The sequence below is a fragment of the Plectropomus leopardus genome, chromosome 9, assembly GCF_008729295.1.
Source record: "Plectropomus leopardus isolate mb chromosome 9, YSFRI_Pleo_2.0, whole genome shotgun sequence".
Lineage (NCBI taxonomy): Eukaryota > Metazoa > Chordata > Actinopteri > Perciformes > Serranidae > Plectropomus > Plectropomus leopardus.
The window spans coordinates 24,548,246-24,575,533 of NC_056471.1; the positions used below are offsets into that span (position 1 = coordinate 24,548,246).

The 27,288-nt window shown below is 39.7% G+C and overlaps 1 protein-coding gene across 5 annotated transcripts in view; it reads right to left on the bottom strand.

Annotated features, from left to right (window-relative positions):
* The window catches only part of enox2 (ecto-NOX disulfide-thiol exchanger 2), a 240,416-nt gene that overhangs the window by 68,017 nt on the left and 145,111 nt on the right, over positions 1-27,288 (bottom strand). For all 5 annotated transcript variants that reach the window (XM_042492832.1, XM_042492831.1, XM_042492833.1 and 2 more), the window contains one exon: positions 20,063-20,194. In XM_042492832.1, the coding sequence (XP_042348766.1) occupies positions 20,063-20,194 (132 nt within the window). The remainder of the gene's footprint in view (positions 1-20,062; positions 20,195-27,288) is intronic.

Here is a 27,288-nt window from a genome sequence, read left to right on the forward strand (position 1 = left end):
TGCTTTTAATTAATTCCACTTTTTTTTCTAACATCATTGTTACTATTTGATATTTCTTTTGTATTTCTTATACTTGTCTATATGGTCTATGATTTTTACCATTTTTACCATCTACTTGTTTTTGTTACATACTGAGGAGGATTAGGGCAGTAATGGAGAAAAAAAGGTTGCAATAATAAAGTAATTACATTAAAGGAATAACGTCGTAATTTCCGTGAAAAAAGTCATGATATTACAAGAAAACAGTTTAACTTTAATGGGAAAAAGTGATATTACATGATTAAACCTTCAATTTACAAGAAAAAGAGTTCCAGATTACAGCAGGTAAAGTCAGGTAACAGTATAAATGGCAACAGAGTTCATACAGATGTGGTAGATAATTAATCCACTTTTTCCTCAAAATTACGATTTTATTCTTGTAATAATTTGACTTTGTTCTCGCAAATATGAAATTTTATTTTTTTTTTCCAATATGGCCCTTATCCATCTTTGTAATTATGAGTACGAATCTTATCGATCTTATACGAATCTGCATATTTCTGTTTGCAAAGTTATATATTAACACAGCTATTATTATTATTCATATTGGGACATGGGATATTTGTTGCCTGTCACCATTTATTTTTCCATTTTTCTTGTTTGTGTAAAATGCCATCACAAAAAAAACCCAACAAAAAAAGCGTTGGTCCACAGAAGCATTACATGAGATCAATAAGATTTGAAAATCAATCCTAAATTGCATTCGTAGTGGATCATGTGAAGGTGGGTGTGAATGAGGTTAATAAGCAGTTCCTGCCACAGAGCACTGGGCCACACTTTCATAATAAATACAAAAGGACAAGCAGTCAGGCAGCTCCATTCACCATCCACTAATCTGTAATGCTACAGGGACGAGTGGGTGAGTGGGTCATCAGGGCACCTACATCACAGCTGTTTTATCTAATACTGGAACAAAAGGCTTCAAAGAGTGTTCGAGCCACACAGAGCTGCTGTCCTCCACAACTGTTTCACACTAGATACCACAGCTGCAAACTGCAGCTTTACCCACACACAGTCGCAAACATTTCAAACATGTTGTATTTACTATAACAGCTAGAAAACTTTGCCTCTGGGAATTCTCTTTGTTATGTGTACTTTATTTGGAATGTGCACGATTAGTCAACTAAACCTTTCTATTCTTGCTAGTCAGCACCAGATACTAGGTGGTTTAACTTTATATTAAAACATTTTTATTGTATTTATGTACACCTAGAAATTACATATTAATACTCCTCAGGCACGTTTCCTAAACATTTATATTCCAAAAGAATGTTGTTTTTGACAAATGTTATTTGTTAACTTTTATTTAGTGAGTTGTGGCCATGTTTTGTAGGACAATGTGCAGTTTTCATGATACACACTGCATGTAAGTGTCAATTTAAATTCAACTGATAATTGAAAAAAATGTGACATGTAACAATTTCAAATGGCTTTTATAATATATGCAGTATTTTTCGGGACAATGTTTAACTGTATAGATTAAATTTGGTTCATTTTTGATGGCTTTCTGAGTTTTTTCTTACTTTTAGACTGGTCAACTAGTCTAAAAGTTTAGACTTCTGTGTAAATGCACAGAATATGGTCGTTAGGAAAATCCCTTTACTGTCAGCAAAGGATTAACTGTCTGCTTCCTTATTTCCAAATTTCAGAAAATGTAACAGTAAAGTGAAACAGAGTCTAAGCTGATTAAAGTTCAGAAGTTGAACAGTAATGCTTAGAACAAGCTTTGTTCATAATGTGAGTGATCTTAAAGTGAGTACATATTTGGGCTGGTGCTCAAGTCAAACCAAGACTTCACTCAAGGACGGACTCAGACTCAAGAAAACTTTTACCTTTTCCTGACATTTCATAGACAACACATTGATTAAATAAGAGAATAATCAGCAGATTAATCAATAATAATCCTACATATGATATATTCGTACAGATTATGCTATGAAACTGTGTAAAAAGTAGTTTGAATCAGTCTCACCTGCTACAACATTAACCCGTTCCCAAGCAGCCGTTCTGCGAAATGAATACTTTTACTTTGAACACTTGAAGTACACTTAGTTAAGTACCTCTGTACTTTTACTAAAGCAACATACCCTGTTTTTTGGTCTCTCAGATCTATTGTTTCCAATGTAGATGCGCTGGAGGCGTGCTGAAAAGCAAGAGCTTTGCTACTGCGGGATGCAAGTGTTCCCAAGCGTTAACTTTTGGAACAGAGCAAAGTGACCACGTCATGTGACAAGAAACAACTGATAACCACCTGCAGATTTCTTTCCTTTCTTCCGTAAATATGAAGAAGTTGATCATTTCAGTTCAGAGCAACCCAGAGTTTTACATACAAGACAACATTTTAGGCCAAGTACATTTAAAAAACAACAATACAATAATACAATAAGCTTCAAACTTGGGATTTCTGTAAAGAAGGCTATAATGTGGTGCTGGTTATAGTCGCTTGGCAAACTGAGACATGTGTCCTGACCCGTGCTTGATACGGGTATGATTTTTGGTGTGGCATTGCTTCATGGACTTGAGTAAATTGACCTGAGTACTTCCTCCACCTCTGGCTGTAATCTAGTGCAGCTAAGAAACAGTGTGAGGTTAGATATAAATACACACTGTGTGTCTGAGCCAGGGGAGCCGTGGATCCAGGCACAAACAATAGTGCGCCAAAAATATCTTCAGAATGATTTTAATTTAGTTTCCACAAATGAGAAGACATCCTGCCTTGAATACCGAAGCACCCTGGGAGTAGGTATTATAAACTAACAATGGAATGATACTTAACTGTGATTTAAAACACTGAAGGGTGGCACACACTAAATAATGAGAACATGATTGAACACAGAACAGTTCTATGAGACCATTACTTATGTTGAATTTTTTCAACCAGCAAACTAGATGAATGGTAATTTAGAGACCAGCCTGGGATGGATAATATAACGGGAATCGGCTTTGACAACTGTGCAAATGGGCGCGGATGATTCCAGCAGTATAAGTACATGAGAGAAGAGCGCGATTATTAATTGATCCACGGGAAATTAATCAGCAACATTATGCAGAATCAGTTAAATGTTGAAGTCATAATTTAAGCAAATCAAGTGATTTAAGCTTCTTGATTATGAATATTTGGTAGTTTTCTTTGTCTTTTATAATAGTAAACTGAATATTTTGGGGTTTTGAACTGTTGTGAACAAAACAATGTAAATACATCACCCTGAGCTCTGGCAAACTGTGATGGACCTTTTTTTGTATTTTCTGACATTTCAATGACTCAAAATTGAGAAAATAATCAACAAACTAATTGAAAATGCAAATTATCATTGGTTGCAGCCCAAACGCATATGTTTGACTAGCTTTCATTAATTGGGAAAAGCGAATTTTCCATTTTATATATAAAATAATGCATTTTATTTTGAAAATTAAAGTTCTCTCTTTGAAATTAACAGTATTCTCAGGGAATACTTGATGCAAATTAAACAGTTCGGCTGACATACAGCATGTACCACAAAACAATCTGCTTTGCATTGCATGATAGAGAGCAGGTCTCTCTGACTCAGTAGAAACTTCACAGAGAGATTTGGAGAGCACAAGTGTCCTCTTGAAGAAGAACAACAAAAGAAACCTGGGGCTGGGTCCACCCACACATGGCCACACATCTGTCTGATCCTTTCTACCACGCTCGTCTATGAGCTTCGGTCTCTACTCTCACTCATGTTTGAAAACTGAAAATTCACAAACATCTCCCTGCTAACATCTCTTCCTTGTAGAGCAACACGCATGAGTGCACAAGCACAGAAGCACACAGAGGGCTCCTCTCATTTCTCTCTATTGTGCCTCCTCATCTCCTCTTTTCTCCGTCCTCCTGCCTGTGACCTGGAAATCAATCTCAGTACGCCATCTCGGTTTAGGGCTGTAGAGCACACAGAAATGATGCTCCAACCACTTTTTTTCCTAAAAGTGAGGAAAGAGAACATCCACAATTCAAATAATCGAGTTGAAATTCATATGAACTTTTGAAGAGCCAATCATCAATGAAACATATGTGGGTTTCCCAAACATTCATTTATTTTTGGCAGCCTGCTGCGATTTAAACATCTGTCTCCACAAATAGATTTTCTGTTTTTGAAGCTGGACCTTTCATTAGGGGCACTATTGGAAAACATATATAGCGTTCAGTTATGCATAGCACCGCACTCTCTGAGTGTACTGACGGAGCAGCAGAACACCAGGTGCAGTGAAAGTGAAACTTTACCATCTATTGTGCTGAGTCTAAAAGTTTGCTTTCACTTGCTTCACAGCAGCAGCTCCTCTCATCCATTGATCGATCTGATCAACTCTGACCAGAACAACTTATCAATTATTCACTCCATGACTCAAACTCCCCAAACTGCTGTTGAGGAAAAAGAGAAATCATAAAGTATTTCAGCTACACTGTGTTCACAGACCAGCTAAAACGTACAAATTTAGAGAGGGGGGCAAAGAATGATAAAGAAGAGACACACACACACACACACACACCTACAGACACACACACACACACACACACACACACACACACACACGATTAAGAACATGAAGAGTTTGCTGACAAAATAAGTCAACTGTCTTGCTTTTTGTACTTATTTAAAATGACATTCAACAAAAATGTGTAAGTGTGTGCAGGGTGTAATAACGTGAACCACCACAGCCAACAGCGTAAAGTTATTCTGTGCACGTAGACAGAGATACACATGCTCACTAAGACTTCTATGAAGCACAAATCAACTGAATCAAAATCAAAAAGGCAGCTACAACATTTTTAGAGCACATTTCACAACACCAACACAACATAAAACATCACAGGGTTACCAAAAAAGGTCACTCTGCTCAGCTAAGTGCATGCTGTCATGTTGCTGTGATGTCAGGTGTGTTTATGACGGTGAACTCGAGTTAGATGGTTCTTGAGTTTCAGACTTTGAATACTGACTTGAATGACTGTTTCACTGCACTTTTCCCTGTTAGAGGACTTATTTTTTCTGAGTTCAGAGTGCTATGGATTGCAGGATAAGATGCGAGAGAGGAGGCAAGAAAAGGACAAACTGAGAAATAAAACGAGGGGAAAGTTGGCCCTGTTAGACTATTGTACAAACTCTCCTCGCCTCTACCTTCCGCCTGATGTTAAACAATTCATTTCCTGGAGGTTTGTTCAAAGTAATTACATTCGGAGCTGCCCATCAATCAGGAGGTGCAGAGAGACATTTAAAAAAAAAACCTGACATTTGATTGTGTGAAGCTCCTGGCTATTAATGTCATCCTCCTCTCCCCTCCCTGTCTTTCTCCTCTCTGATTTCCAGGGTAAACGTCCCTTCTAGCAGTCGGCGGCGGCTGGGTGAGGGTGTGTGTGTGGGGGACATGGGCGGTTGCTGTGAGGTATGCTGGATAATATTCTCTAATGAGGCGAGCTAGCCACGCCACCTGGAACCCTACCAGTGGCTGAAATCTGCCTCTCTCAATCTCTGCCAAGAGTCGCCCTCTTTGCATTTTTATATGAACATTTCCAACTTCATTTCTCTTACAGGGACATTTCTCGCCTGCAGGACAGAATAAAACAAACTCATCTTTGTTTATAAAACTTATTTCATCTCCTTATTTCATTATATCTAAATCAGAATCTGCTTTCTTATGTTGCCTCCCAAAATCTGTCTTCTTTAACCAACACCTTCAGAGTCACATCTCCATAACAAATCTAGCCTTTAACAGTATCTAGCCTACAATCTAATATAGCTGCCATGGATAGGAAGAACTGTCAGAAAGTCCCATTTCTGTAGCCCTATAACTACTGCTGTATTTTTTCTTTCCCCCCTAGACATACTATATATCCACTCTGTCCGCCTACACGCAGCCAAAAACCTCTGGCATTGTACCAGTGCAGCTCCTGAGCAGTCAGCAGAAAGGGACACGGCATTCAGTCCAAGGATTGGAAAACGCTTACGGCGAAGGAATGTCTGTCAGCCAATGTATTTCCTGATGTTAATCCAGGTGAGCTAATGTGAGAAAATGAGAGGACCCTGATTCATATCTGGGAGGGGCGTCTCGTGCCCTAAATTCACATGAGGAGCGCTGTTTGGATGGCTGGCTATGAAGCATGACACTAAGTTTTCATATATTCCACTGTGGGTTTGTGTGTGCATGTGTGTATGTGTGTTTGTGTACAGTGGTGGAGGGGTTTGTGGCAACCGTGGGGGAAAGGGATGAGGACGAGTGGGATGCAGCAGACAAAGGAGTGGTTGTTTATTCAGGGAACAGTCGTCTGTCCCTGGAGCCTGCTTATCTATTCTCCAGGGTGTTTTAGTTTGTGTGTGTGTTTCAGTTTGTGTGTGTGTTTCTGTTTGTGTGTGTGTGTGTGTGTTTGTGTGTTCATGCATAAGAATGTGCATCTAAATTAATTCTGATAACCTTGCAAATGCATATTTGTGAAACACTAAATGTTTTCCTGTGTGTGGCCCCCCCTGCATCTTTTGTTAGCTCCTCACGTTCTTTTTGACCCAAAATTTGACAATGAAGACGAAAAAAAAAGGCTAATAAGCCCCATCATCCCGCAAATACAGACATCAATTATTATTATTATTATAGAAGCTTATTACAAAGGCAGTTGATGTTATGCAGGGATTCGGGGGCTGTGCAGTTATTGGTTAGGTAAAAAATACACTTAAATTTCAAGGTCAGACAAACAAAATAAGAGAAAGTCTGGCAACAGAAAAAAAGTGTAACTGCTGCTTTTCACTAAGTTTGACTGAATCGTAGTTTGTGTTGAGGGCTCTGGATGTTGTGCAGTCAAACTTGGGAGTTAGGATTGTACATATTTTATGGCCACAGGATTAAAGAGATGAAAAAGATTATATTTTATCAAATTTTCATTTTTCTGTGAAATACTGGACACTTTACCAAATTCAGGTGTCCAAAAAACATTCAAATAAAACAATCTCCAGTGGTGGACAAAGTACTGAGATTGTTTAATTGAGTAGAAGTACTAATACCACAACATAAAAATACTTTGTAACTAGTAAAAGTCCTGCAGTGAAAATGTAACTTAAGTACAAATATGTCAGCACAATCAGGAATATGTATTTAAGTAATAAAAGTAAAAGTATTCAATGCAAAAATCAATGTAACCAATCAATTAATAAAAACTATCAAAAGAGAAGCAGCAAATCCTCATATTTAAGAAGCTGGAACCATAAAATGTATTTGCATGAAAAAAAAAAGGCTCAAATGGTTCTCAAAATAGTTAGCAATTAATTTTCTAATCATTCGACTAATAGTTTCAGCTGCACTTGTATATTTTCATAAGGTTTGTACACAAAAACCTTTAATTCAAAGGATAGAGTAATAGAAATATTAAAATACTCAAATACAGTAAAAGTTGTACTTAAGTACAGTACTTGAGAGAGATGGTTTTCTTTCGTGTGTAATCACCTGAAAATGAGAACTGTTGGGTTTTTGTTACCTTAAAAAAGAGCTGTTTGTATCTATATAGGAAGCAGGAAGCAGGTCCTTGTCTTTGGAGTCCACCATGTTGCACTACCATTTTTCTACAGTAGCCCAAAATGGACAAACCAAGCCCCGACTCTAGATAGGGCCATTTGCAATTTCACGTCCGCCACCATTGTTAGAAGCTCCTCCACGAAAAGAGTGTCAGAAAAACTTCTTTTCTTGTGTTTTTTTTCATGTGAAACTGCTTTATCCAATGTTTTTACCACTTTGAATTAACTGGTGTGTTTGTTTCGGAGAGGAGGAGACCTAAAAACTTTTGAATGAGGAACACTGAAGACATGAAAACTGAAAGAAGTTTCAGCTGCTTGCAATCTGCAGTCCTCACCGCTAGACGCCTCTAAATCCCCCTAAATCTTACAAACTATTCCTTAAAAAAAAAAGAAGCCAGTGCTTCATTTCAAGTGTTCAGAGGTCAATAAAGGTTTCTTTAGTTTTTTGATCAAAGCCAAATGAACTGGGGAGCTGGCTAAATCTACAACAACAGTGATACAATTCATACTGTCAAGTGTTTCATAATAAAAACCACCGTGGGGGGTCTGTATTTTGACAGAAATATAGAGGAGAAACTCTATAGCTTTCCATCTGGTTCTGCTTACGGTCTGGATGTGCCAGAGAGAACAGTGATGATGAAGTTTGGGGAAATACTCGGTGCACACTCCTGGAAAAAGGATATACTCTCTCCATCTCTGTCAGATGTCGAAGATGTAAAAACCAGATGTTGATTCTTGCTGTAGCTGTTCACATTTCTGCTCCATTCTCACAGTTCACACTATAGCTGGGATTTTACTCGCCACGTTTTGGGCGTGCTAACCATGAGACATGACTTATCCGTGTAATGTTCATGACATAAAACAGATTTTGAGCATTTGAAGATTTTGCTTGTCCTCATGGTTTGGATAAACATTAGTCAAAGGGATTTATGTGGTCAGTGATGTTCCTATTGGTGACATTCACGCAATAAAAACTAGATCCACTTCAAGCCAGAGTCCGGGTTTAAATAGACAGTTCACCCAAAATTAAATATACATATTGTCCTCTTAACTGCTGTGCTGGTTACCTTGCAGAAATCGTCCATCGAGATACCTGACTTCTTTCAAATATAATGGAACTAGATAGCATTTGGCTTGTGGTGCACAAAGCACACTTTTTTTTTTAATTTAAAAAAAAAATCGAAACACTGAAAGCAATATCTTTTCAGAAATTGGGACCCATTTACACAAAATAATCCACAGACCTTGTTGTGAGCAGTTTCATGTAGAAACTATTTTCTCTCAACCAAATTACACCTGTCAGCTGAATCACTCAGCAGACAGACGCTTGCATCTACTGCTAGCTCAACTAGCAACACTGAGTTAGCTAACTGGACTTTCTCTGGTTACACTGAACACTATAGGTTAATTTATTTGTTTAGACTGTAGATGCACTGCAACTCCAACTTCTGCACAACTGTACAATCCCTCCATTGCACATTTTGTACATTTTGTGTTCTTCAATATTTTTATTCTTCCTTTATGTTAATTGTTCTGCACCAAAACACAGAGTCAAATTCCTTGTGTATGCATATGTACTAGGCAATAAAACCGGATTCTGATCATAGCTCAGTTGAGGAGGACGCCATTAATGTTTACATCTCACATTGTTACAAGCACGAGCCTCCAGTCCATGAGTAGATATACGCTTCCCTCGGCGTGGTAGAACTGTTGGCGATTGTAGTTCAGTATAGAGAAAAATAGTTTCTACATGAAATTGCTAACAATAAGGTCTGTGGATAATCTTGAGTAAGTGGGTCATAATTTCTGTAAAGAGACATTGCTGTTATGTTTTTCAAATGTATTTTTTGGTGCTTTGTGCACCGCAAGCCTAGTGACATCTAGTTCCATTATATTGCAGAGAAAGCAGACAGAAAACAGCTAATATCTCCAAAACAACCAAAACACCAAAACAATAGCACTACGGGGTTACAGGAAAAAAAATTGTATTTTTAATTTTGGGTTGAACTGTCCCTTTAACACTATTTGGCCACAAAAAAAAAAAAAAAAAAAAATCAAACCAAATTCTTGTGGTGTTTCTAAAACCTGAGTGCACCATAACTTAAGAAAACCCATTGTAACTTTTTAGTTTCCATAACCACAGAATCTCTGTGTCTGGTCTGCTTGAACACCTTACTATTTACATTTTGGGGTTTTACAAACGTAAACAGCCCTTCTATGCTTCCCACAGGGGGAACCCAGTCTGCAGAATAGCACCAGTCATTAAAGTTGACATTGATAGTGGACGTTATGATCATAACCATAAAAACCAGAATCCCTGCTGCAGCTGCAGCTATTATGAGGGCAGAAATCAATACATGACACCGATCCTCCAGAGATATGAGGGAACAGCCACGCCTGAAACAGATTGCTTGAATTCGGCTGTGTCCTCACAAAGTTTGCTTCTTATTTACTCCCAGGGCTCAGTGTTGCTCTCCCTCTCTGAGCTGTTTGGGTGAGCTGGGCCGTCTTCATCCTTCAAGCTACTGTCTTACAGCTACCCAACAGGGAAACTGACTGTCACACATATCATCCAAGCTGCCCTGTCATTGACCCTTATCCTTAAACCCTACCCCACCTACACGGCACCTCGGACTTGGTGCAACGTGAAGAGCAGACATTTTACTTTTTATTCTGGCTCATTATATTGAACTTGCTACGTAAATATTGGGGCTGCTTTGTGATTTCTGCTTTTACAACGTCAGATTTCTAGTTATTGCCGTTTGCCGAAGGGTGGGGTCTCCACTTGACTTCTCCCCTTGTCTCTCTTCCTTTTGTCTTCCCTCTTTTTTTTGGGAGGGAACTGCTTGGGCTGGGTCCGAATCAAAAACACAAATTAGCCTCGGAGGGATTTACAATCTGTCCAAAAGGCAACGCCCTTTATCCAGAGATCTTTGATTCAGATTCAGATGAGGAAAAATTCCTTTAACTGGAAAAACATGAGGGGAAAAACCCCAGTAAAAGCAAGACAGGATGGATCACTCTTCCAGGACAGACGTGCAACAGATGTCATACATGCAAATTAGACAGACGTTTGTAGCAATTATCCTTAGAGGTCTCTTTCTCTCCAAAACAAGTGGATCAGATGAGTTAAACCGGTAAAAACACTGAATACAGAAGTTTCACATTACAAATTCATACAATCAACTCCAAATTTGCAAGAAGATAATGAGCCAACCTGTGGCACACTCCTTTCAGGCAACTCACAAAAAGACCATGCCCAGACTTGCTATTAGCATCTACTAACCTCTCACATGCTCTATTTGTAGAATACCAACTTCTGCCCTCCAACCGGTGATTCAGTCACTCCATTTAAGTGCAACAGGCTGAAAATTTTGCTTATACATCAATGTATCCTTTTGCTAAACCAAAATCAGCGTGCTGCTCATTAAGATCTGAGTGTGAGGATGTTATTTGATGTTTTCCATCGTCATTACTTTTAATGGCTATGTTCTGTTTGTGTGTTTGTATGTCTAATTTGTGGATCAACTTCTTGACTGGAGCCGTCTGAGGACGCAAAATGAATTTAAGTGTAACAAAGTTGTATCGTATGGGATCATTAATAACTGTTTCTCCTATGCTGTTTGGCATGTCAGAGACAGGATGCTAGCCCACCACTTGCTACTGTGTGCTCACTTTTCTTCCTGTGATAAGTTTAAATCCAGGCATTCAGAAAGTTTTTACTGGTAGCCAAATTATTCACAGAGATCTCTTCTTCCACTGAACAAAAAGACTTGGTGATTTAAACTGCTAAAACCACTAAATAAATCGGTTTCCGATAGGAAAAAAAGGTTTTTGGACACAGAGAGGCTGCTTACTATGGTGGCTCATGCAAAATTAAAAAAGGACATTTCTAGTTCAATCTGGGCTACTGGACAAAAAACATGGCTGTGCAACATGACGATCTCCATAAACCAGGACCTGCTCCCCATGTAGATATAAAAAATTAATTCTGAGTGATGACTGACTGATGATTCTTATTTTCAGCTGATTATACACTAAAGGAAACACACTCATTTTATTATACTCTATTTCTGCCCCCTAAATCCTACACACTGGACCTTTAAGGACAAACATAAATAAAAAAAGAACATAGATCAGAGAAGACAGCAACTTCCAGGTGTCGAACACCAGTAGGACCTACACAACAAAAACTCCTCTGTACAAACTTGACTCATGCGTGTGGCCTGAGTCCAATTCCTCCCTCTATCCAAACACTTCCCTAACACAAACATGTAATAATAACTTTCTAACATACACAACCTCTGCCCAGTCCATCTATAGAAATAAAACTGTCATCATTGGAGACGTGCAGCGGGTTTTGTGAGGCTGCAGATTGTTCGAGGCTCTGCCCACAGTGGTCTGTTTATCCAGCTGTCTGTCTGGATAAATCCACTTGGCTGGAGGCAGTGAAAGACTCGGTGGTGAAGAAATACATTCCAGGCTCACAGTGGATGAAACGGAGGCAAACTCTAATGCGTAATGAAAGCACTCCGGCTCAGGCAGTCTCTTTTAATGAATGAGCCTGAAACTGACACATAAAAACCCACTTAAACCTACATGCAGGAAACGTGACCAATCGCAAAGATCCAATTAAAAAGAAGGGACAAAGGGAGCGACAGTGAAGTCTCCCCTGTTGTTTAAAGGTGAAACAAAAAGGAGACAAAGATGATGTTCAGTCATGATGGAGAATCAATAACTAATCCACATGGATTTCTTCAAAGGCACAAGGTGCTCTGGTAACTGCTGCTGCGTGACAGAGAAAAAACAGTGTGACATCATGTGAAAGTGTGAGCCTAGAAGCTTTGTGCCCACAGGGATGTCAAAAAAAGAGTTGTGCAGATGCCATGTATAGCACAAGTAAATCCAGTACAGAAGTATAACAGCTAAATTTATTAAATATTGTGGCATTGTAAGTGGCTAACCTTGAGCTTCTTTATCCTAATTTGTTGTTGTAAACTGAGAAAAAAAGAGACAAGCAAGAGGAAAGTGCTTAAGTGGATCTCTTCCCACTTACATATTCCTCCTGGGGTTCAACAAGTAAAGTTCTTTTGGCTTGAGTGAAGAGACAAATGCACGGGTGGAAAATATAAGCCTGTGAGTAATATATGTAAAATTCCTTTGGAGTGTGGAGAGATGATAAAAACAGCAGCACAGTTGTGAAATTTACATATCCCAAGTAATTTTGTTGCTGTCCATCTGGGAGAGAAAAACAATTTTTGAATTTATTAACAATTATTGAAACATGATGTAATGACTTGTCAATTGTTGGACTGGCTACACCTAGGGTTGGGTAGTGAACTCTGTGCATTTCAGGATATTACATCTGAATTTCATCAGTACTGTTGAGTACGATGTCATTCATTCTTTATCTGTAAGTGCTTATAAACCTGTTCAGGGTCACGAGGAGCTCGACCCCATCCCGCCCGTCATTGGCTGAGAGGCACGGTACAACATGGAAAAGTCACTAGACTATCACAAGGCCAACACATAGAGACAGACAACCATTCACAATCACATTCACACCAAGGGAGAACATGCAAACTCCACACAGAAGTAACCACAGCTGGCCGAGGGTTCGAAAGTCAGAACCCTCTTACTCTGCGGTGACAGTGCTAACCACTGCAGCACTGAGCCGCCCAACGTTAAATCAATCTGTGCTAGGGGCGACCTCTAGCTGACTTGTGTGCGCCCCACATGCTGAGGCCTTTGCAGAGGCCTGGGTTCAATTTCTAGCCTGTGGTCCTTTGCTGCATGTTGTTCGCCCTCTCTCTCACATTTCCTGTCAATCTTTTGCTGTCCTTTCATTAATGGAAAAAGCCCCTAACAAAACTAAAAAAATCAATCAGTGCCAAATGTCGGTAACCGAGCGCATTTGAGTAAGAACGCCAGGTTTCGGCAAGAGGCGGAAGTGCAATAAAGCACCCTAATGCTTGGAAGCCAGCCATGGAGCTCCAAGGCCCACAACAGAGCACCGCAGCCAGATTCAGCTCCAGACAGGGAGCAAATGCACCCCAAAACTGGGTAGCCAGTTATGAAGCTCTGTGGTTGCTCCATCTTCTCCGGGTTCGGATCAATTTTCTTTCCTATATAATGGATGCTTTTAGAAATAGCTAATCTGTGTGCCAGAAAATGGAGCATTTATAAATTCGGAGCGCTGTTGGAAGATAGCGTTTGGTTATCCAGTGCACCACACAGTGTCAAGTGGAGTGAATGTGTGATGAACTTCACCGTTTGTTTATTAATGTAGAAACAGAACACTCTGTTACTTCAAACAACAGCAGTAATTTTAATGTAGAGCGTCAGATTGGATTTACGAACACACCCAACATTATGGCAACAGAAGAGTCTCACTGCAGGACGAGCAGACACACATGCACACACACACACACACACACACACACACACACACACACACACACACACACACACAAAGACACAAAGACACAAAGACAGAAGATGAGATATATGTGTGATAAGGCATGTTATAAAATTACATTTTTTTTTTAATCACAGAGAAAGTAAAGTACGGTAACTGAATAAAAAAAAGGTACGGCTGGGTACCACTACTGAATTACAGGTATCTGTACCGGTTCAAATGTGAACTGTAGCGAACCCTGGCTACACCTTCTATTTACAGTACGTGCTGTTTGAGCCCAGAGGATCATGTCAGTGTGACTCAGTGCAGTCAAAGTGTGTAAAGGAGCTCAGCGTTTTGAAGAGCGGATGAACAGCGTGTGCTCTGAAGTGACTCTGGGTTACAGTGGCTGACTCAGCTGTAATGAGATATAAATGAGTTGTTGGGTAATTTGGGTGGGTGAGGGAGGGGGAGGTAGGGGGAACAGGAGACAAGAAAGGAAGGAAGGAAAGGAAAAGGTTGGAGAATGCCAGCTGTTTTTCCAGGAGATCCATGAGGGGAGACACAGCTGTCCTCCTAGCCTGAGCCTCCTCCCTCTCCATCACCACCTCTCTGAAACGGCAGCGGATACCTGATGTCTGACCCTCGTTGAGGCTTAGAGGCCCTGCACACCCATGGTGAGCCCACAAGGGACAGTTTAATTATGTTGGCAGATTAGAGCCCTTCTCAGGACTGTGTGAGTGTATACAGGCTTGATTGACATCTAGCTCACTCTGTTAGTTTGTTGCACTTGTTTGAACAGGGAAAATTACACCTTTAACTCTCTTATTAATACCCTAAAATGGGATCAGAGGAGCTTGTGTAATTCCAGCATAGCTCCACCAAACAACAACTTGACAAGAACTACTATTTTACAAACTAAGTAAAGTTGAGGTCAACGATCAAATTGGAAAAACAACTGCAATCTTATAATTTTTGAAAAATTTATATAAACACAAATTGGCTCCAAATAAAACATTATTTCCAGATAAAACAAAACAGACATGGATGCTTTACATCAGCTAAAGTCAGTTATTCAAGGTAATTAAACCCAGCTTTTATGTATATTGTGCTATTTGTCAATGTACAGTATTTTTAACGTTCACATGACCAAATCTCCAGTCATAAAAGTGTCTTGAGATGTCGGATGACTGAATAAATTTAGCCCATCTCTTCTAGAGTGTGGATACCTGAATAGAGCCCAACAAGACCTGACAGATCAGCTCAGGTTCTGATAAACATTCACAAAGTATGTTGTTGTATGTGGTTCAGGTTGGATTCGGCCTATTGTGACACAATATGAGCCCAACACAAAGGCTACTTCAGGTGGTAAATGTTAAGTTTACATAAGCTAGCTAACAAGGAAGGTTGTTAAACACAATATGTCATCACCTAATGTCACCAAAACCTCTGTGTACTTGCTCAGGGCATTCTGACCTTTCCAGCCTGCAGCAGCAAACTGTACTTTGGAGTTGCTGGAAGGCCGATCAAACGGAGAGGTCAGCGCTGAAGCAATACATTGTGGATGATATCACTTTCTTCCACAATGACTTCAAATAAACTATGATGGCTGGATTATGTAAACAGTTCAGTTAACAGTTCAAGAGGAGTTCATAGAGATAAAGACTTGACATATGCCAGTGGTACAACTCATCATTTTTCACTGAAGATGATCCTGCGTGATGTGTGTATGTGATGTGTGTGTAACCATAAAAGGCTATATAATCTCAGGTTGGGTTCAGACATGAAAACAGAGTGCATGTTGGGTTTGGGTAAGACTTGGTTACTTTCTCTGGCTCAGGTGAGGTTCCTGCTGAAAAATCTCGAGCCACACTCTGTTCTCAAAAATAAAAAAAGCATAGATATAATTGATGATGTGTAAATAAACTGCATGTGAACATACTGGTTTACAAAGAGACTTGATATCAAATCTGTTTGACCCGTGCTTTCTCTGTTGCGACAAGTCAACATGTCTGCTGTGAAAAAGGTCTGTTCCTTCACACAGAGATCAAGTTATCTACTTAGTCTTCCAGTCCAAAACCATCAAGTGCATGCACCTGGTTTTAAGTGTGACTGCAGGCCAAAACTGGCAGGGGCTCTGATTAAATGTAAGAACACTTCTGACCTCTTACAGCTGTTATTTTGACTTGCCATACACAGATGGAGCTAGTAAAATCGCTAATTGCTGCATTCAATTTATGTGTGCCAGTTTCAGGACTCTGGCATTGTGCACGCTGTATCATTTGCACAGCTTAATGGCTCACTTTAAATGGAACAGAGCCATCGTTAGCGTTATTAGTTACACCTGTGCGTTTCCTGCTGTGGTAGATTATAATGTCTGCTGCAAAGGTACTGCAAATGAAGTTCAAAAGGAGGCATACTTCATTTCAAACACGCAATCTTGTATAAATGTGTGTGTCCAGCGTCCTGTCTTTCCCTCTAAAATTCAGTTCAGCTCCTCTGCTTCCCTTTATGAGACGTTCCTTTACCACTTGTCTTCTCTCTCCTCAGCAGAAAGGCTTTTGTTTACCATTTTTGAAATATGCCAGGCCTGAGTGTGTATGTGTGTGTGTGTGTGCTTCCCTTAATATTTCTCGAGGAGTGCATTTGGGAGACTGTTCGTCTCCAAGTGCATACACACATGCATCTACACACACATATACACACAAGCCTGGCATATTTCAAATATGAAAGTGCATTTCAGCTAAGAAGTGGGAAGTGATTTATAAAAGGCTTTAGGGAAAGGCTTTCTACTGAGGATAGAGAAAAGACATGGCAGAATAACTCTTCAGAGATGGAGAGTGGGAGGGTGCTGCTGAACCTAATGTTATAGATAGCAGAGCAATCGCTAAGGCTGAATATCACAGTGGCAGATCAGAGTACAGTAGCTCAACCTTGTGCCTACAAAATGCTCCTTGAGGTTGTAATAACACAGCAGAAACAATCAAACGAAGGAAATGTCATTGTTTTCAGCGCCACAAACACACACGGTTCCCAACTGTTTCACAGATGCTCTAAGCCGATGATAATACACTTTTGGCATTGTAGCGTGCAGAGCTCAGCTCTTGTTGTGTGCATTATCTGATATAGATTAAGGAGCACAAATGAGGAAAATATATATGTGCTTATGTCTTTGCTATTAAATCTATTAAACACAATTTGGGGAGCAATGATTAAGGGTTCATACTGAACTTTTACTTCAGCTGGATGGCAAGTAAAGCTTATGATTTGAAACCCCTTTTTCACTGCCTGTTCAAGTCGGGAATGTTGCCCTGTTTTTCCGCATCGCTTTTCTCTATTAAAGGTAGGAAGACAGAATAATGGGAAAAAGTTGTTCTTACTTTAAAACAGCAACAGAACTAGAAACTGCGCTGAATTACCATCTGTTTACAAAGTGTGAGCTGTGAGTGTTATGTTGTGAGCGGCTAGTAGCAGCTATCTCAAAGGAGTAGAAAAGAAACTGAAAATGTCAAGAAATTGGGGAGACAATGAGGTCCAGGAGCTTCTCCCCTTCCGAGCAGAGGATGAGAGCAACAGCCATAAAACAGGGACAGTAAATGATTGTTTTTGCCATGTTATGCCATTTGTATTGTTTAGAAAGCACTGCCCAACACATGTTATATGTCACACTAGACACAGATGCTGATGCTTGTATTTTTTAATTGGAAAGGTCCAGTGTGTAGTAATGAGTCAGACGTAATGGCAGAAATGAAATATAAGAAAATAAGAATTCTTTTCAGGTGAGCTGTTATTATTTTAGAGTGAGCTATTTATATCTAAAAAGGGAGCGGGCCCCCATCCAAAGAGATTTTGCACTGCCATGTTGTTTCACTAGGCCTGAACGGACAAACCAAACACTGGCTCCAGGCAGCATCATTCGCATTTTCTCTGTGACAAGCAGTGTTGGAAAACATTGATTTTTAAATGTGAAACTGCTAGACTGAGTATTTTTACCAGTTTTAATAACCAGGTCTGTCTGTGTTGGAGAGGGACACCTCTGCAGAAAATTCAGCTCCTGATAAATACCTTCTGAACAATGGGCATGGAAAGAACCAGGTGGAGGTTTCAGCTGGTTGCAGTATGCAGTCCTCACCTCAATCTTACACACTGGAGCGTTAAAATGTGTTTAACCATTGAAATTAAAAAAAAAATCTTTACAAGAGTGTAATGGCCAAGACAGGCAGCAGCATGGTAAACACAGACAAACATGTAACAGTTAACAGACAAAATAATAATAAAAAAACACATGTAACATGTTGTGTCACACATGGGGGTGGCATTATGCCAGTGTTTGGTTCTGTGTAAAAAAGCATAGCCAGTGTAATAATGGATCTTTGTTGCTGCAGTGTTGCTTGATTTCAGCCTAAAAAGGGCTTGAGGCACTGATCATGAATATGCAACAGTGATTTGTTGTAAATTGAAATCTGTGACCACTCTTGTATAACTTAACACACAGCTTTAAAGGATGATAAAACCTTCTGCATTTTCTACTGATCCCAACCAATATTGTTTTGAGTCAGATGCAGCTTGCTTGTCTGTGCATGCCATCCTAAGACTACAGTGTTACAGCATCGCAATCCAAACTTGGTGACTCATCCTGTTTATTCCAATATACTTTTTTTAACTGACCAATGCAGCCACACATGAGAATCCACTTCTTTATCCTTCAAAGACACAGCAGCAGATATTTTTCACCCCCGAACACGAATGCATTCAAAGACAATGCTGCTAATCAACAAACTTACCACTTAGAAAAAAAAAAAACTCCTTTCATTCTGTAAATGACAGATTTAAAATGATCTATTTTAGATCAAAAAGACAACCAGTCTTTGGAAACAGATCTGAGCTTAAAAACTGAGGTTTTTCATTAATTTACTACAGTGAATTTCCTTAAGGTCTTCTATCCGTTATGTTTAATAATCTCGACACTTTCCTATGTTTTAAAGGAAAAAATAGCCAGAGGGGGAAGAAAAATATTGCACTCAAAATGAAGCAGATTATTAGCGGAGCGGAGTATGAGCTAAAGCTGCAGTTCTGAAGTGAATACATAAAATGTTGTTGCTGCAAAATTAGATGAAAGGACGTCAGAAAGATACACTAACAAATGGGAAAATATGAAAGCCTGTGTAGGATGCTTCAAGGAAGAGGAAGAAATGCCTAATAATGGGCTATAAATAACGAAATACTTGGGAAATATGCAAAAACCCATCAAAATGGTCCTGCTAACATGAAAGATGATCCCATTTTCACAGTTCTTGCCTCACAACATCTGGATGGAAATGGAGTAAGGATGCCTGTATCTAAACGGTCAGTGCAATAAAACATTATCTTTGATGGTCATAGTGTCACTTACATTAATGCTTTTTACCACCTTTCAAGATGAATCTTAACTGAATTTAAGGAAGATTTTTGGACAAATCATCTCTTTTTCAAGCATTTCAGTGAAGTATGGGTGGACCTGTGCAGAGGTAGATTTAGTGTAGGAACACGTAGTAGTACAAGGCTTCAATGGTAGGTTTTCAAGATTTGCAACATCAGAAATTTGGACACAAAAGAGCATAACTCAACTGACAACAAGATGGATAAATCTAATTAGACAAAATGTGTGTGGCAATTAAGACCTCAAATATTCAAATGTAAGACTACTTAATGACTTTTAAGGCCTAATAATAATAATATTGGATTTAAGACATTTTCAGACTTTTTAAGGACCTGCAGACAGGGAATCATGGTATTGTGGTATACCAAGGAATTTAGATATCCTGACAGTGTGATTTTAAATAACCTCATCTTTCCATTAACTTCATACGAGAGAGGCTGTATTAAGGATGTTTTACATGTAGTGCGCATCATGTGCCCGGTAGGTAAAACCAGGGCACAAACAGCTGAAGGGAATCTGTTGACAGAGGGCTTTTATTTTTAAAGAGAAACAGGAAAAGTTGATTATAACAAATACATTTTATATACTGTATACCCCGATAAAATTCCAGGAAGGTATGAGATTATGAACCCCCCCAAAAGGCGTCTGTGGTTGTGTTCGGGTGTCGTGTGGTGACTTTAGGCAGGGTGGTACCTGGCATGAGTTGCTGTCCAGTGATTCCGATGGGAGGCATCCCGAGGTTGTTCATGGCTGTTGCCCAGGCGTTGGGGTCCGACATGGGCATCGTCATCGAGTTGGAGTCCATTGTCATGTTACAGATACCTTCTGCAGAAACACAGACAAGAAAAAGGAAAGAGAGAGGAATCAGTATCATTCCTGTCACGCATAAGTCATCATGATACAGGGTCATGTCAGCAGAGGAATCGTGTTTCGGTCAAGACTGCAGTGGAGGATGGTTTTTAACAGTGTGGTGGCATCTCCAGCCACCTCCCCTCTATAAATCCTCCTTCAATTCTGTGTCCTTTCTGAGGGGAGACAAGAGAGGAGGACACTGTGACCCTGTGGTCAGTCTGACACCATGGTGATTTCAACAACACTGTCATTAAGAATCTATTCATCCTTTTGTTGCGGTTTGTTCAATTTCCGCACGGAGGTTCAACAGCCTGGCCTCTTGACACTTCCTGTCTCAGTGACCTGTGCTGAGAGTCCACTGAACACGCTGCTGTGCGACTGAAAAAACCTGCACGGGAATGTAGAATTGTTGCTTGAAAAGGCAGATTTAAAAAATAGGAAAAGATTTATATATCTACACAAAATGTACAGCAATGAGTACTCCAGTGAAAGATCAGAGCTTTCATTTGCAAGCCAGAGTAAGAAAATAATACAGCGTAAAACAAGATTATCATGGCACTAAGCACAAATCCTGATGCTATCAGGCATTTGCCAGGCGCTCCGCTACTAAACCTTGGAAAAATCTCCAACTTAGCATGACAAATACACACACATCACCTCAAACTCACAACCCCAGACTCATGGTTTCCTGCAAAGTGTTGCATAATAAAGCAAACACATTTAGATCCCCGTAATAAAAACCCTGCAGTAAAGTCAACATGAACGCATCATACATCCACCAGCGGCTCATTCTCCCAGTCTGCAGTCTATTTCACAGCTCTAAATGCTCTTTAATTCTCTCCTCTGGTCGACCTCTTTCTCTCTGACAGACCTGTAAATTGCTGTGACTGCTGGCTGAGCCAAGCTGCCCGCTCCTCTCCCGATGCCAAAGCCAACACTACTGTTAATAATGAGGAGCGCTGCACCCTGCACACACTTCACACCTCAGAAGGTCTGTGGCAGAGCAAACTGTGGAGGTAACACTCTGCGCTGTGTTTGTAACCGTGTGTCTGCAAAACAACCCACTATATTGGTATTCCTGGTGTTCAGACACAGCTGGCAATGTGTAATAATGTTATTTGCCTCTTTGCCTTCCTCTCTGAGCGACTAATTTCAGAGCTGTCTGCTGTCACTGCCATAGAGAGGCCTGATAAAACCGCCTGTGTCTGTGTGTCTCTGTGATAATGCTGCTGACGAGGACTTCACAGGCTTGTTAACGAACACAACCCTATTAACTGGGGACACTTTCGAGGACTTAGAATGAAGGAGGAGAGGAGTGCTGGTGAGCTGTTTTATGGCAGTTTTATTACAGTTTACAGTACATTAACTGCCGTCTCTGCGGCGCTGATGGATACAAACACTCTGGGTTTGACAGGTGATGTCCTCACTCCGACTGAGTCCTCTAACAAAAATAATTATGATTAGAACTGGCAAAAAATCTAAAAAAGTGGATGACATTTAATGGAATTCAACGTGCTCTGGTATTTTGTAATGTAACAGATATTTTTCTGAAATGTTGTTGTGGTGCTGTGATACAGCAACTCTATTATTAAGTCATAGAAGCTTCTTTGACTGCTCTGGTTGAAAAAAATCAGCCACGCTTAGGTCAAAAACATTATAGAAGCATTTGCTAAATCCACAGCTGTGGTGAAAGTTATATCTTTATACATTAATAGAGGTGTTTTTGTTTTAAAAATTACAGTAAGGGCTGAAACTATGTTTTTCATTATCACTTAATATTTAGATATTTTTTCTCAAATAGCTATTTATTTTGTCTATAAAATGTCATTAAACAGTGAAAAGAGCAAGTTCCTGGAGTTGGAGATATGATGTTGTCAAATTGTTTGTGATTAGACCTTTTACTGGACAAACTGGTAAATAAATTTACACTGTTATGAAACAGAGGGATGCCATGAAACATCATGTTTGCCGAGCTTGAACCTGCAAAAAACTGACATTTTTCCTTGTTAGAAATCTAGAATCAATCACCAAAATAGTTGGAGAATTTTTCTTTGATCAGCTAATGAATATTTGAATTGTGGAGAGTTTGTCTATATCGCTACCATGCATTTTATGTATAATCAATTTCTCAGCGAAATTTCTAGGCCTGCACAAAATACCATTAAGTGAAGCTCCAGAGCTTCGGTATTGATCAACAGCAAATATTCAAAGCTTTCCTTTCCAACAAACTGCCAGTTCAGTGTCTCAACAGCAGCTCACATCTGACATCGAGCTGTTAACAGTCCCAACAAAGTCACACCAAAACCAAAATGGCACGACTGTCGTTAAACCCGTTAATAGCTGTTAGGTAATGTTAACTGCGTGGTGCTGACAGTAAGCCCTGTTGTTTTGTGTGTGTGTGTGTGTGCGTGTGTGTGTGTGTTTGAACTATCATGAACTGTCCCTGGTGTTGAGCGGAGCTCATGACAGACAGACAGAGAGAGAGAGAGAGGGAGAGAGAGATAGAAAGGGGCTGAATGAATCAATACATAACATGCTGCTCTCCAATTACATAAGATATTACCTATATGAAACAGGCTAATGAAAACAAGACAATCAATATGGTGTGGACAATTATTTTGGTTTCATTTCTCAAAAATAAATAAATAAAATAAAAAATAAACGCTGGTCTCAAATTTAAAACCGAACACCTACCTAATAAAGCAATTTCCAAATACTGTATATGAGTATTCAGGGCCAGCCCCACAAATGTCCATATAATTTTCTCTATCTGGATATACTATACGTATTAAATATGTATATCACTTATCACACAGTAAAATGACAGATTTGATCTTATTACCACTACTCCTACCATAACTTAATAATAATAATAATAATAATAATAAATCTGTCACCTCATTCTGTCTTGAATAAATATGACTCTCATTTAAAAAATCCATATGTCCATTTGTTCGGCCATCTAATCGACTGCATAGTGAGAAAACACAACAAGGTGCTGGCCTTTGATGGGAAATCACTGGAGGTCAACAGCTTTCCAAAGACATTTCAGAGGAATTCCTTTCTGCTCCTCACTGCAGGCCACAGCTCTTATTGACTGGAAAGGCTCGCACTCATAGCCTGGTACGTTTGGGTCTCTGCAGACAGTAAAGCGTACTGCACGTGTCAGGCCAAGCGTACTCCTCTACAGTGGCGTGCTGACAAAAACAGGAAGTCATACACTCTTCAGTTCACCTGTGTGACCCTCTGCTCACATGCATTCAGTGTATTCGACCCTCTTTCTTCTCATTGTCCTAACTGTTCTTTTACTGCTTCTGCATTGACTCAACTGCCATCTATTGTCTCATGTTTTCCCAACACACACACACACACACACTCACACACACACACACACACACACACACACACACGAATCAATTATGATTTTCAGACTTGCAGCTCTGTGCATCAATCACTGAGGGCTTTTGATTCTGGTGCGATGAAGTGACCTTGAGGGCAGAAGTCAGCCTTGGCTCCCCTTAAAGGAACCATCCTACACCGTCACGTCAATATATAGAGCTGAGGGAGGAATAGCAAACAGCTGCTACGAAAATCAACACAGTGATACACTCATGTGCGAGCACACACCCAGGCAAAGACGCAAAGACACACACACACACACACACACACACACACACACACACACACACACACACACACACACACACACACACACACACACACACACACACACACACACACACACACACACACACACACACACGCCACGTAAGTTAACCTTGCCAGACAGAAAGGAGGAAGAGGAGCCAGGGACAATACTGCCAATAAGGGACTCAATGTCGGTAAATATTTTTAACTGAAAACGTGGATTAGAGTGATCTTTACCATTTTGAAGCCAGTTGTCTGCATGGTATGAAAAGTACCTAATTGAATCCCAACATTTGCTTGTTTATTCCAAGGTCAAGTGATCAGAGAATGTTTAAAATCACTGGCGATAAGAAACAGAATACGCCAAATTATTTTCAGCTGTTGGCCCTGTTTAGTTTGAGCTCATACAAATGCCACGTCTAATTATATAAACTGAACAATCTAATCATGTGAAGCTGAGGCCTCATGACACACGGATCCAAATGTGGAACTCTGTAGACCTGAGATTAATATGCATAAGTCTGGTTAAGCCTGGCTGGATCTGAGTGGAGCTGCAGGTGGAGGTTACATTTATCTCCTCTCACAGAATGTCAACATCAGAGGCTCCAAATGTGGTGGGTGGGTTACAATTACCAAGTCAACACAGTTATTGTGAAAATGACATCGTAGGAAGACAACTCAATGAGCAAAATCACATGTACTGTGGTGTAATACTAGAAATGTGACACCTAGGTCATGAACTTATCCAAAATGGGATTTTTGGGTGTAAAACTGAGATGATAAACTTCCAAATACTGAGCAAATACTATCAATAATATGGACAAGTAGTCAGAAAATTCACTGGTTCCATCTTCCCAAATGTAAATATTTGTTGTTGTTTTTGTGTTTTGTTCTATTGTGCTAAATATTTTTGCATTTCTCACTGTTGCTTTGACAAAACAAGCAATTTCAATGTCAACTTATTATGAATACGAATAAAAATCTTTTTGTGGATTTTGTTGACACAAAGACCATTATTAATTCTGCTTATCATACTGATTCTTAATTAGTCCACTTATTGATTCCTGATCAATATTCTGTGTTGGAAAAAAAAGTAGACTTACACATGTTTTCAGTGTCAGTGCAGCTGTTTTATAATCTCTGAACAGATGAAATATTTGGAAATATTTGGACAGCATTTGTTTTCATTTATTTTTTTTTAAGTCAAAGAAAAAATCTGCTGATTATGCCTGTGTGTCATTTAAGGGGAACTACGCCCATTTTCAAAATTCCTCCATGTTATTTCTGTGGTCTAAGACAGCTCAGAAATATTAGTAAACATGAGCAACTCTCACCAAAACCCAAAAACTAGCGTGCTAAAACTAAAACTTATGATGCGGTCGATTATTAAGTCTGGATGAATTGGTAAAGATGTTGTAGATGACACTGAGAGCAGCCAGGGGTAATGTTCTCATTATATGGGTACATTTTCTGTTTCAGCACTGAGAACACTGCAACAGAAAAAAAGCTCATTTGAATATAAAAAAGAAAACAAACATTTGGTGGGTCCACACAATCAAGCTCTCACTCATTGCCTTTGTAGTCTGAGACTGACTTTTCTTGTTTCTGGCTTTGGAAAAAAGTAGCTCATATTTACAAATATTGATTGAACTTTACTCAGCCATGGAAATAACATATTGGAGCTCCTATTTTAGGTGGTGTTCCCTGTCAATGTTAACAGGATAGTGACCCTTGGCCAACCTGCTGCTTGGTTAGGAAGCATTCCTGGAATTTAAGCCCATGTTTTGTGGAAAGATGTTTCATCAAATTACTGGTGTTTTCACCCTGACTTCAAATGATCATTTTACAGACATTATAGCAATATTGTCATGTTTCTTGATGACATAAAGCCACACTTTTCATGGTTTTCTTCCTCTCTGCTATGACTTGTTCTTGCTACATTTTTCCAGCAGCACAGACTCGTGAGTTCCATTGTTTTGCAATGTGCAACAGTGAGAAAAACATGCTGACACTGATGAAAGGAATTGATAAGCTCTGAGGCAACTGATTCCAATGGATCGCACAATTTGGAAACTGCTCTCATCTGGAACCTTCTCTTGATTCTCATCCCCAGTGATAAAGATATTTTACAATTTGCAACTCTACACTAGTATCACTGTGATACATTTCTGTGTGGATATCGCCTGTGGCAATTAAAGCGATAGCAATTTTGATTCAGCTGGGGTCCACACCAGCCCAAGGCTTTCCTGATACTCGCTCTCTGTGGGCTGTGTGACCGGCTCTTAGCTTCCCTAAAAGCTCCCCCAGGAGGCAGATAGGAAATTAAGTCATTTTAAGGCCCATTGGCCGTAAGCCCCAACAGCAGGCAGGGAGACGCTAGGGGCCATTTAGTGTAAAATGCACATGGTTTTAACAGCTAACTACAGGTTTATTACAGTCCCAAGAGAGCGGACTCAAGAGGCAGCTAAAAAGATGGGACGGTGACAAAATGATGAAGAAAAAGGTCGATTTTAATAGGCAGATGTGATGCTGACGAGACAAGATGACAGAAAGAAGAGTGAAATAGAAAATGCGAGCTACTGCAAATTGAACTTTGCAGCAATGAATAAAGCACAGAGACCTGATAATAGTCATTACCACAGAGTAGGAATTGCAAAAACCTACAATTAGTGTATAATATAATGTCATTGCTGAACACAAAGTGGTTGAGCAGACAGATGAGCGTAATTAAGTTTCAGTCCATGTCCTCCAACCAAAGGGAAAAATAAAACTCCAAATAATTGTTGCTGGCTACTTTCTGATTCTGTTCCGAGTCTGAGACACAATAGTGGAGGAGAAAATGTCTGCCATTTTCCATCTGGAGGGATGTGTGAAGAGTCCGTACTTATGCATGAAAAGCACATAGAAGAAAAAAATGCCTTCGGTGCAGAATTGCTCTCAGAGAGCAGATGCCTTTTTGACCCTAATCTTCGCCTGAATGCAGGTTTCTATGTTTGTCCATGTGTGTTTCTGAGTGGGTAGCAACATCAGAAGAGCGTCTTCGGGTCCATCCGGAAAAATAAGTTTCATCGCTACGTGAAAAGAGCCCATGACCATGAAGATAAGATGCACAGATGAGTACAAAACCTCGTCTGGGGGATAATTTGTACAACGTTATCTCTGAGCCTACTGAAAGTGGAGAAATATGCTCTTAAAGATCACTATATTATTCCTCAGTTACTTACGTGTTTTACATACACGAGCGCATACACACACACACGCACATACACACAGTGTCTGGTTAATAATGTATGACTGCCCTTCTCTCCGCTTTTTTGATCTGTTAATTATGATAAAATTGGTAGGGGTCTGGTGATTAGTGGTGGCACAGTGAAGAGTGCCCTGAGTGTTACTACACTGCGTCTCATTTAGGACCAGAG